The sequence below is a fragment of the Gavialis gangeticus genome, unplaced genomic scaffold, assembly GCF_001723915.1.
Source record: "Gavialis gangeticus isolate Ggan-Ray unplaced genomic scaffold, GavGan_comp1, whole genome shotgun sequence".
NCBI lineage: Eukaryota > Metazoa > Chordata > Crocodylia > Gavialidae > Gavialis > Gavialis gangeticus.
The window spans coordinates 61,482,358-61,494,911 of NW_017729034.1; the positions used below are offsets into that span (position 1 = coordinate 61,482,358).

The window sequence follows — 12,554 nt, forward strand, 5'->3', positions numbered from 1 at the left end:
CACACACACACACACACACACACACACACACACACACACACACACACACACACACACACACACACACACACAGATTACCAGAATCTAAATAGGAAATTCTGCCTCTGTAGAGAATAGAGTGCCTTAAGGGCAAGCCATTTAATATGATATGTCTTTTCTTAATCTGTTTGAGTAGAGTTTAGGGAGTATACTGCTGAGCTCAGAAAAACCAAGGAATATATAGGAATAATTTAACTTAATATGGTATTTCTTAATGCGTTTTAAATGAGGATACCTCTCTACCTGCATTCAAAATACTGTGGACAACCTAACCCATGTTGTTTTCAGAATTTACTGTTTCTAAGTGGGGGGTGATCTACACAGAGAGGTCACTTGACCTTGGCTGGATGGTGCTACGACCTATGTCATTCGGCAAGAACCTGAGAGCTTATCTTGCATTCAAATCTGGATTCTGGCTGTGTCCTTGAGCACACCCATTAATCTTCCTAAATCTTTGGTTTGCCCAGTTGTAACATGGGTCCCCGTTGTAACATTATATAACATTTGCAAATTGCTGGGTAAAGAGAAAAATTTTATCAAAGCCTCTCAACTCAAGCACTTGTGCTTTTCAGGCTTACATTTAGTCTTTTACACAGATAGTGCTTTACCCTTGGGTTATTTCGCCAGGATCCCAGAAGTTACAACAGGAAACCCCCATCTGATTTTGGCTGACAGAATGCTGCTCAGCAGGGTAAATCAGCCCCTTCAGAGCTCTATTATAGTACACTCTTCTAAAACCAGCTAAGATTTTTCCCTGTACCACGCTGCAGTTTACAGTGTAGATATACTTTTAGATCAGCTGACTTTCTACCTGCTTATATTGACAGAGCAAAGCAAAAAAAAAAAAAAAAAAAAAAAAATCAAGCTCCAGAAATGCTCTGCAATTTCTGAGGACCTTTTCTGTCCCATGAGAAAGATCTTCTGGGAGACTTAAATGTCAAGCTGTCTGCAGCTATTCCACTGAAAATTCTGTTGTACAGTATTGTACCTGGGACATTTGCATGCATATTAATTCAACAATCAGGATGTAATCTTAAACAGAATACTTTCCTATTAAGAATCCTTTAGACTTAGGACATTATTAGCAGGGTTTGACACTAGTATCTTTTTGTCTGGCTTTTAATTTTGTGCTGATGGATACAATAGAAACAGAGTTCTTCTGGTATCTACTGCTGTCTTCTGACTACACCATGGAACAAATTAATCTGTTCTCTCCACTTCATTTAAAAGGGGGCAAAAGCACTGGATTTTAAAATTCTTACCCACATTCCAGCTCAGACAATGTTAGGAATATTTCCTCATGTAAACAAATCCTGGATTCATCTATATGTCTAAAATTAAACAAGGGAAGGGCCTAAAGCTGTTGTGTAAGACAAGTGAAAATGTATCGGGGTCCCAGAAGAAAATCAACTGACCACCTTTTACTTTGTAGGTGTGAAAAACTGTACAGAAATTCAACTAAGAGTTCCAGTCTGAGGAATCTTGCATGCAAAGGAATCCCTCAGTGGTGAAGAGCTATAAACCACCTTTACTGGTCCCTAATCTAAGGAGGTTTTCCTGGAAGAAAGGGAATCCTTGGGGCTCTGGGCAACCAAGTTTAACTTCAAACCGCCTACAGGTTACTCCCAAGTATGATGAGGTCTGGACTAGGTCCCAGAAACTCCAAGTTCAAGGGATCTCTCTCACACAGTTGAGGATTTAGCCCATTGTCCTTTCTTTCTCTGGCCAATAAAGATTATCATTTAGCCCACTCCTCAAATTGCCTTTTTGAAAAAAAACACACATATACGACATAACATTCAATTCTTTCTGCCATTTAACGAAATCCCCGAATGTTGGCTGTTAGAATTAAAAACTCTAGGAGTCTTGAATGACGAGTAACCAGTTCTCGTCAGAAAGGTACAAGGCACTGCAACCTTGCTACCCAGTGACCCGAAAGATCCAGTCTAGAGATTCCATTAAATTTGGAAGAGAGAACCGGTAACTATCTTTTTTGCTGCCTCATATGGCAAGTTTCTGAGTCAATATGGATTTTAAATGGCTTTCCAGTGTACTTAAAGCGCCAGTGTTCAGTAATGCCTAACTGAAGTACAGTGTAGAATACAGCCATAGTTTCCAGCATTTACAAGATTAAGGGACATTTTACTTTTAGCTCTATTTAAGCCCCTTATACATCAGTTGGTAGATGACTACAGATTTCCAAAGACATTCGCCTGCTGGGAATCTCAGGAATTTGTTTGCTCAGATACTTTGAGAAACCTAACCCTGAGGGAGTCTTCAGCTAGTGCAGAGGAAGAAGGATTAACAGATCTTTGGATTGTTTTATATGACCTCAGTTTTAGATTTTGTTGCAGTTAGATCCTCTATTTTGTTTTTGTCCCCCATCTTTCTCCATGAAATAAGAATAATTAGGTTTTGGATGTGTTGGGTTTTGTGTGTGAGAGCGCATGCATCTTTAAAGGTCAATTTTTTTATGTGCACAAATGTTAAACGATCACAGTATAAACCATCTGTAATACACAGGTTCAGTTATTTAAAATCAGGGCATCAGATGCTGATTTCCATTATGGACATGTAAATCCACACTGAAGGCATATTACACAGGATTTACAAGGGGGGTAACAGAGAACAGCCTGGCCAACTGCATTTAGCTCTCCTATATAGAGGGAACTGTAAAGCATGTTTTCCTCATGCTTTTAAGATGCCTGCAAGAGATTGTACAAAAGAGGGTGGGCCTCTTAAAGGATTGAAGCTCATTTTTGTCATGATTACTTGCATACCAATGAAAGTGCTATATACTTTCTCATCCACAGGCATCTCCCTCTGAACTATGCCCCTGAAATAAAAGGTAAAGTGGCATGACCTGTGATTTTACCTCTTTTGTTAATTCCTGTCCAACCTCCAGGTGACCTAGAACGGCTTGTATCAGCAGACACTGCATTTCAGAAAGCAACAGACCCCAAGTCTATGCCTCCAGTTTGTCATGGAGGGGAACATCAGTTTCACAACGTAGACCCCAAATACCAGAATGACTTGGTCTCCAGGAACGGCAATGATGTCTACCCTTACCCAAGTCCCCTTCATGCTGTGGCTTTACAAAGCCCTCTTTTTTCCTTGGTGGGGGTGCCCCTGGAAACAGACAATCATGCTCCCCCCAGTAAATCCACACCTGCTGTGACAGGTCCCAGCTTGATTAGGACTAGGCCAGTCATTGAGACCAGGCCAGGGGGTTACATCAACAAACTGCTCCAGTTGACAAGATGCAGAGGGAATAATCAGGCCGCTGCCACTGAGCGGGTTTCGACAAAGAGCCAGCCATCCACAATGCACCAGAGACTCATTATAACCCCCACTGCTGGTGGAGTGAAAATTAACAGCAGCAACAGCCAGCTGGAAAAACAACTGAGCTCTCTGGAAAGTAACAAAGCTGAAGGGAAGCTGCAGAGAGAGGTGCCTGAGGGGGAATGTGCCAAGCAGCAGGAGACTGTGCAGTGTGTGAATGCAGAGCAGGCATCCACCATGCCTGACACAGAGCCATCAGCTGTAAATAGTTGTTACTCTGCCAAGTCAACTGCCAGGAGTTCTCCTCTGACAGAAGCAAGGGAGAACAGCCTGGAGCACAGTTCTTCCAGCTCGCAGCCATGCCACGAGGATGACAGTCTGGGCACTTTCAACATGAAAGCCCTCCTGCCCAGAAAGCCTAACAGAAGGGGCAGTAGCTTCAAAGTGGCTAATGTGAGAGGTCACGAACTACCAGCTCAGGGTGAATTTGTCCATGCCCAGTTTGTCCCTGCAGAATCCCATCGAGTTAGAGTGAGGTTTGCCAACTCCAAAATGAAGTCTGTGAAAATCAAGAGGAGGAACAGTGAGAAGTTGCCCAGGCCTGGGAAGCCAAGCTATTGTACAGAAAAGCCAAAGGCAGTCCACCTGGCTGCCAGGTTCCCTGCTGAATGCCATCAGTCCCAGAGGCAGCATGGAGCAAAGGGCCTTCTTAGGAGACCTACCTATGCTGGGGAGGTTACAGGCAGATCTTGCTCAGAATCCAGCCTGTTCCCTGTGCAATTCAGAATGCCCCCTGTGCCATCCAAGCCTGACCTTTACAGGGCATCTTCTAATGCCCTCTATTCCCTTGAAACTACTTATGTAGACACAGCCATCAAGAAGAAACAGCGCAAGTGGCAGTCCACTGTGGAGATCTCAGCGAAGGCCCATATTGCCAGTGGTTTTGGCTTTGGGCCTCCAAGACAGCCCATAAGGAGAGCAGGGGTCCTGCGTGCTGTGAGCGTGAGGGCACGTTCAAAGCCTCACCACCATGAAATGTATGCCAAAAGTGAGTCAGACCACTCTGAGTACTCTGCTGAATGTGCTTCCCTCTTTCACTCCACCATTGCAGAGACCAGTGAAGGTGAGGTTAGTGACTACACAGCCAACCGCTTTGGGGACAGTGAATCCAGTGAAAGTGATTCAGATGGCAGTAGCCACAGTAGCAGCTTCACTCTTGACTATGACGATGGAGATGACAGTGAGTTGATCTGGCCTGAAACATCTGTCCGGCAATCTGCAGCAGTCCAAACCTCTTCCAAACCTCTTCCCCCGATGCCCAAAATCTGCCGCATTAAAGCCTCAAAGGCACTGAAGAAGAAGATTAGGAGATTCCAACCTGCTTCTCTAAAGGTTATGACCATGGTTTAAGTGAGAGCAAACATCTGTATTTCCCAATGAGACATCAAGCTGGCTCTGGCTTGTTTGCAAAACAAAAGAGCTGATGCTCAAAGAAAAGGATTTTCTTAAACGAACTGTGAACAACCCTGAATCAACACAAGGGACCTTTTCATTTGCTAATGCCTGTATATAAATGTCACTGTATCTAATTTCCTCTTTTGCCATTTAGTCTGTAAATACCATTGTGTATATAGGCCAATGTCTTTTCTACAATGCTTCAGAGGTCACCCTGTTAAAAACGAAATGTTAATATGAGCTAACATGTTTGAACAGGCTCTGCCACAAGATTCTGTGAGAAGCCTCTTGGTGGCTTGTAGTCCATGGGCATTCAGAGAATTGACCCAGTCTGAGACACAGGCCTCCTAAGAAGGCCTCACTATTCTCCAGATAAAGACCCTGAAGCTTCCCTCCCTCCACCAAGATTCTGTCCATAATATGACTCACAAGAAAGTATCTCCCCATTAACTGCTCATCTGTCACTCTGCTCCTCCAACTGAGCACCACCAGAGCACTTGGTTTGGTTTCCTCCACACTTGGATTGATCATTCCCAGCCAACCCCCCAATCATTAAGAGGGATCAAGTTTAAAAGGGAGGGGAATGTACTGATGAAGAAGAACAAGACATTAAGGATAGTTTGCTATATACAAAATTGAAGGCATAAATATGATGTTAAAAAACCTGTCTTTACCATTTTTTTCATGCATTGTTAAGATGGACTGTTTCCTGAATGGGCAAAAAAAGAACGCTCTGTACCATAGCTGTGGCTGAGAGTGTAACAGTTTTGCCCTTGCCATTGCAGACTCAATAAATACTATTTAATGTTCTCCTGAAAACAATCTGTCTGGCTGTCTCTCCGAAGTTTTTCAGGATTGTTAGGAGTGGATCTGAGCTTCAGAAGTTCTTAAGGTGTGATGCCTGCAAGCAGTACCAGAAGAAAGGGGAAGTCCATTGTTTCCTATTGCTTTTGTGTGTTTTCCGGATAAGTTGTCCTTCAGTCAAGAGTCATCCTAGTATGGCTGATGATTATCACTTAGCAATGTCCTTTGGGCCTTCAGCTCAAGATGCCAAGAACATGCCAGTTAACTAGTAGAATAAGTCAGTTTTAGAAAAAAGATTCAGCAAAGTATTTTCTTCAAGGGTTGATGTTTATAACAGTTGCTTATAAACCTAAGTGGTAAATAAACTAAAAACTTCCCCAGTTTTAGAATGCATCTTCATACCCCCAACCATGCAGCATACAGACAGCAGCGATAGTTTAAGTACCAGTAGAAGCCCAGTTGTAGGGTCCCTGAGGTGCAGTGCCAGCTAATTTACCCTGTTTCTTGGGTGGATTTTCCAGTCCATGTTGATCTTTGTGCTGGAGTACCTATACCAGTATCAGTGCCTGAGCTAAGTAGTTTAAAGCTAGCTGAAGCATTTCCATGACTAAAACAAAGTTACTTCCATGACTACAACGCAGACATACCCATTCAACCCCATTATATAAACTCTTAAGCAACCGTTTTTCAGTTTGGTCTTGGCGCTGCCTCAGGCAGAGATTTTGGGAGTTATATTAACAGCTTGGAGGAAAGGTGGTTAAAGCCAGTCATGATAACAGTGTTAAATATCTAGAAGGCTGCCATAAAGAAGAGGTATCAATTCCCCTGTGCTGCAGAGGGCAGGATGTGAAGCAATGGCTTTAAATTGTAGCAAAGTGGATTTAGATTAGGTATCAGGAAAAACTTCCTTACTGTTAGAGAAGTAAGTCAGCAGGGGACTCCTTCACTGGAGGTTTTCAAGACGAGGCTGAAAAAGCATTGGGGAGGGATGATTTATGAATAGCATTCCTTCATTCATGCAAGGAATTGGACCAGATGATCCTTGAGTTCCCTTCCAAACACAAATCTATGACTAAAGTGACACTAGTATGATTTTCAAACCAATTCTGTTCAGTTGTTTCAAATATGCACATGGAGACTGTAAATTTAAACTTGCTTTACAGAGGCTTAGCTTACACTTCTGCATTTACAGGTGCAAACTGAACTGACATAACCCACTTTAAACTGGTATAAGCATACATACTCAAAAGTGAGTTTGCTGTTAGGTTAAAAGCATGCAACTTGTGCCTTTAGGTAATCATTTTCTATTCTTGTTCTCAGCACAGGGAGGTGCAAATGGAGTTCAAGTTCATGCCTTGTTTATTAGCATCCAAGTGTCAAACCCCAGCACCCTATACCTCAGTACCCCCTCCAGAACATTCCTGTCAGAGATGTAGGGCATCTCAATTACTTTGGTCAATAAATGAGCTGGACCCGAAATAAACACAGGTTTATAGCAGACGCTGCATGAGAATGTTCATTTCCTCCAAGGATTCATTAACAAACCAAATCATGACTGAACTTCTAACCAAGGTCTTTTATTCCTTGTTGGCATGCAAGCTCTGCTTTAGCTTTAAAACACTTCACACTTTTGGAAAACGAAGTACAGGTCACTTTTTCCAAGACTTCTCTAAGAACCCTGTCATAACGAGGATAAGAACCCAGATGTCCTGAGTCCTAAACCTGGGCATTTCCCATAAGGTCATCCTTCCTCACTGCTCTACTGACATTATCCATACTAAGACCATTCCTCCATGTTATAATTGAGGGGAGCAGAAATCACTTACATATTAACTGTGGAGTTTCCCAGTTAAGCAGAGTCCAGTGCTAAAAATGACTACATTGACACCATTATTGTTCTTTTAGTTATCCGTGATTAATGCTGACTCTATTTCAGACAAAGCGGTATTAAAATGCAAGCATTTAATGCCCAACATGGATTTACACACTAACATTCAAGTACGGTGAATAGTGGCATTTCACAATTCTGTTAGTAGTTTTCCTATTTCTGTGTTTAGCTACAAAACAATCAAGATAGTAATTTATGTCATGTTGGCTTTCCTCAGCACTTTTTCATGAAAGAAAAAGCTTTGACTCTAGAGACCATGGTAAATGTTGCATAAGGAATCTCAAATTAATGGATTTTCTGTATTTGCAAGTTACCCTTGCTTCTAGTTAAACATTAGCAGTTTCTGTTGTGAAGCCAGTTTAACTCCAGCCTACAAGAGGCCTCATCTTAAAGTTAAAACACTGAATCTAAACCAGGATGCTGTGGCAACCCAGGATGCCTTCGGAGATTTTCAAGGATTCTGTGGGGTGCCACACAATGTTAGCACAGTTAGGTGAGCAAACCTGATTCACAACATAAGCCCAGAGTTTCACAGAGGATTCAATTGCATTCTAAGCAGCAGAAAAATGCTCTTTAGTCAAAATAAAAGTGAAAATTAAGAGCTGAGATTTTTTGAGGGGTGCCTTGAGTTATTGAGGCATGCCTTGAGTCTAAATAGTGTGTAATCCTATACTTTGGGTGCACTTCTCACAAACTATGAAATTCATGTTGTGGTACCCTACATGCAATCTAGTACATGATCAGGGTCTAAATCTTTCCCTTCATTTAAAAAAATAATCTAATATTTTTCTAAACTAGTCCCCTCTGCTGATTTTTTTAAGGTTAGTAACAATTCTACTGCTCTATGTTCCAGGTCATCATTTATAACTTGAGATGGATTTGTAAACCTCCCCTGGAAGGGAAAATGTCTTGGGTTCTGGGCCATGATTCTGCCCCCAATGGTGTTTCTGTATACTAGTCACCTGATAGGGAACAATGAGATAACTTCTATCCCTACTAGGGGAACAGGGCCAGAACCCAAGATCCATACCCTTCCAGGCTAGTGCCTCTCTCTGACCTGGTGTCCTGGCCCTACGGGTCTCTTTCTCCTGGTTGTTCAGTGGTTGTTCAGCTTCTGCAGGAACAATGGAGGGTGCTCTTGGCACTGCTGAAGAGTAGGGATGTGTGGGGGGGTTACAGCTAGGTTTCCCATTCTCTGGTCAAGGGTCCTAAAAGTCACTAAAAAGTGTGAGATCCCCTCCTCCTCCAAACAGGTGCTTGTTGAGATTTTTTTTTGGGGGGGGGTGCTTAGTGTTTTCATGCTTTTCCATAAGATTTGCATCTAGTGCAAGTGACTGGAGGTGTTCCTTCTGAGCATGCCAAAATGCCACTTATGCAGTGTGCTACTTAGAGCTGCATAAGTGCTGTTTATCCACCTAAAAGGAAATTGTATTTTGGCCTTATATGGCTAAGTACTAGTTTGAGCCCTATCAGTGAAATAATCTACTGCAATGTCTCTGATACCTCAATACCTTGCCAGGTATTTTGTCATTTGCATCTGTATGACATAGTAAACAGTTACTCACACAGGTGAGTAGCCTTGCCTTCCCACATTGCAGGGGTGTGGATGACCACCCAAGAGCAAAGCAGTATATAATCCAGCCCAAAATGTAAATTAGTAGGGTTAGAGAGAAGGAGAAAGTAAGGCAATATGGGTATATGAAAACTAGGGAGAAAAAGAGGCAACGGAGAACTGATTTAAAAGGGTGAGGAAAGAACAAAAGAGAAAGATGACAAGACTAAATTATAGAAAATCCATAGATCTGTCAGACTAGGAGGGGCCATTATCATGGCCTAATCTTACCTACTTAACTGGGTTCACCCTGTTCTCCACAACAAAAACACTTGTGACAGAAGAGGAAAAATAAACCCCCCAGGTAGGACATACACCCAAGGGTTTGTTTGCTTGCTTGTTATTTGTTTGTTAAAGGAAAATAGATTTGCAGGTAGAGGACTAAATTATAGGGGAAGGACTTGGGGCTAAGAAATAAAAAAAACAAACAAACACCATGCGGAGGAAAATCTGTTTCTCTCATCCTTCTTACAACTTTGTGCCAATTTATTTGGGAAGGAGGGAGGTAGACTTCTTAGTAGAAAAAAATAAGATGGGGGAATACCCACATTTCCCTCCTCCCTGCCAGGCAGTTCTACACTAAATTCCCTAATCCCAACCCAAATCATCGTCTGTTCTTCTACTATCCCACCCATAATGGGTAAAACCTGCTAGAGATTTCTCATGCTGAAAGGGTTGGGCACTCAACAGTAGATGAAGATTTCACTTTCCTTGAAACAAACAGAGATACTAAAGTGATTGTAAAATGTATTTCAGTTATTATAGTTCTGATTATTTAAGGCTTCATTCTGCAAGATGCTGACCCCCTTAACTCAAAATGAACTGGAGAACTGAGGATGTTCAGCATCAAACCAACACACAATGAAAAATACTTCCCCTTTTGTTTTCCTCATAGAAGAAATCCACAAAATCCTCCAGCTCTGACTCTCTAGTCTAGGATGATAATGGCCTGAAAGAATGCAAAATATGTCAATTGGTGATGTCTAGCACCAAGCCTGCTGCATATTAGGGGTGAGAAATGTATCACTTCTGCAGTGATTTTAATTAGCAAGTCTAGTTCAAATGGCTGCAGTAGAAATAACTTCTTGAAGCCCCTTCACTGCCACAGCTAACTTCTATTGTTGTTGCCAGACACCTCTACTGAATCAAGATCATCCATCACTGAAATGTATGGAGCAGCTCAAGAGCTTCCTTTGTCAAAGAAAGAAGTTTACACTTCAGTATCAGGGCAAATTCTCCTAAACATTAAAAAGGAAGGAGGATTAAGGGAGTTTTAGGAGGAATTTACAGAATAGATCACAATGATGAGCTTAATGACTCATTAATTCTTTTATTGCTTTAATAATGTTGGAATTAGATAATTACAGACTGTCTTGGCCTTGACACAAGCTATTTTTCCATCAGATTAAGTGTGTGTGCGTGTGTGTGTGTTTCAAGCACAATACTGACATTTTTCAAGTACACAGTGGGAGATAGCTCCCAGTATTGACCCTATAGAGCAATATTAGGAAACTACTATCCTATTCAGATGCCATCCTTCTATTAAAACTTCAGCCTGGGATTACTTCTTGTCAACTACCATGCCTTTTCAAGTGGAAAGTACAGATCCCTTGATACTCTTTGAAAACAGGAATGCATAATTTACATGCCAGCCAGCTTATGTCCTCCTCTGAATAAATGTCCAAGGCTATATTGGATTTTTTTCCTATTTGCATAAATCACTTCTTTGTTTACCTATACAGTAAATCACAGAGTCCTGCAAACCAGTTTCCCTCTTGGATTCTGCTGGCTTCCACTGACATAATCCTGAATACACCATCTGCAGTGCTAGAAAGTATGCCCAGAGAAAGTTTGATGCAAAGCAAAGTGTCCACAAATCCCACCTCCATCAGAGGAGTGGGTTCAAACTAGCCACACCCCAAGAAAGGGCAGAGAAGGTAGGGTGGCCAAGCACAGTTCATATTCAATACGGGTAGCCTTCATTTTAAGGACTCCTATAAAACCCCACCTCGATATCAAAGGTGCCAGCCCTTGGTGACATCTGTAGAGAAGGGTGGCATAGTTCTTGCAAAGCCCATCTGTACAGCCACAAGATGATTTATCCTGGGACAGCACCAGCCACCTAACACCATAACTTGTAATGCGCATCCCACATTCAACAAAGAATTAATCCAACCCTTCATATCAAGCTCACTCCCAGCAAAATCATTTTGAGGCATGCATCTTTTGAATACATATATGGCATTATAAAAAAAGTCTTGAAAACATTAGTTCAAGATTTCTGAAATTTGTTATGGAGAAATACATAAACCTCTCACATATACTGACCAAGCATTTAGAACAGAGCATTTTCTCACAGTCATTGCACAGTGGAATCTGGGATACTACAATCATTTCCTATTCTGCATATAGCAATGGAACACTAGCCTTTCAGACAGAAGTGCAAGGTGACGCATCAGGAAATGCTAAGCTGATATTTATTTTATTAATATTGTTCAGAATTAAAATCATTGTTAGATGTCCAACTGCGCTCCAGTAATGATACCTTTTGGAGTAGGAGGGTGTGTCTACATGTGATATTAATGCATTTTGTGCCAGAGTTTATGGCTCCTGGGCACAGCATTTACACGTGTGCCTGAGACCAGAGCATGTTGAGCCAAGGCAGCACAACTCCAGCTGATAGTGGGCCCTGAGGGTCAGCCTGCCAGCCCAGAGCTGCTCCACCCCAGCACAACATGCTGCGGAGGGGCTGGCTGGGGGATAAGGGTGCTAGAGTGCAGGGTGCCCTACACTGTATAACCTTGTGCCCCAGCCAGCCCCAGTCACTGTCTACCTGTGCTTTTCAATAGAGTAAATAACTCCGCCATAAGATAGTACTTGTTTCAGGCAGTACTATCCTACAGCAGAATTAATTATTTACTCCAGCCTAATAGGGGCACATGTGTAGATGTTGATACTTTACTGAGGAGCTAAGTAGTCAACTCTGCAGTAAAACATCTCATGTAGATGCACCCAGTGTCGATAAAAGAGCAGAATCTAATGGCCATTAATTCTGTTAATTCAACCTATCATTATAACAGAAGCTAAAGATTCCTATTGCCTGATATTGATTTTTTTTTTTTTTAAAGAGTTCCAGTATTTTTTCATCGTCTGTCAGCTGCTCATGAGTTCAGAATTTGTACGTAAGGACACAGTGGGTCAAATTCATCCTTGATGTAAGCCCACTGAAGTTAGTGGAAGTACTATGAGGATAACTTTGTCCTAGCACATGCAAGCCTCACAATGTCAGGGAGTGGAATGATTGGAATAACAGATGAAGAATGAGAAAGAGGATTTTGAAACTTTCTCTCATTGTTTATTGGGCCACAACCTATAGAAATATCAGCACTTATGCATTAATTTTTTCCAAGGCAGCATTTCTCAACCCATGGGTCAGGACCCAAAAGTGGGTTGCAAAAAATATTTGAAAGGCTT

General features: G+C 41.9%; 1 protein-coding gene across 1 annotated transcript in view; it reads left to right on the forward strand.

Annotated features, from left to right (window-relative positions):
- The window catches only part of DACT2 (dishevelled binding antagonist of beta catenin 2), a 25,735-nt gene extending 20,140 nt beyond the window's left edge, over window positions 1–5,595 (forward strand). The window contains exon 4 of the mRNA XM_019527456.1: window positions 2,945–5,595. Within this exon, the coding sequence (XP_019383001.1) occupies window positions 2,945–4,731 (1,787 nt within the window). The 3' untranslated portion in view covers window positions 4,732–5,595. The remainder of the gene's footprint in view (window positions 1–2,944) is intronic.
- Window positions 5,596–12,554: the final 6,959 nt, after the last annotated feature.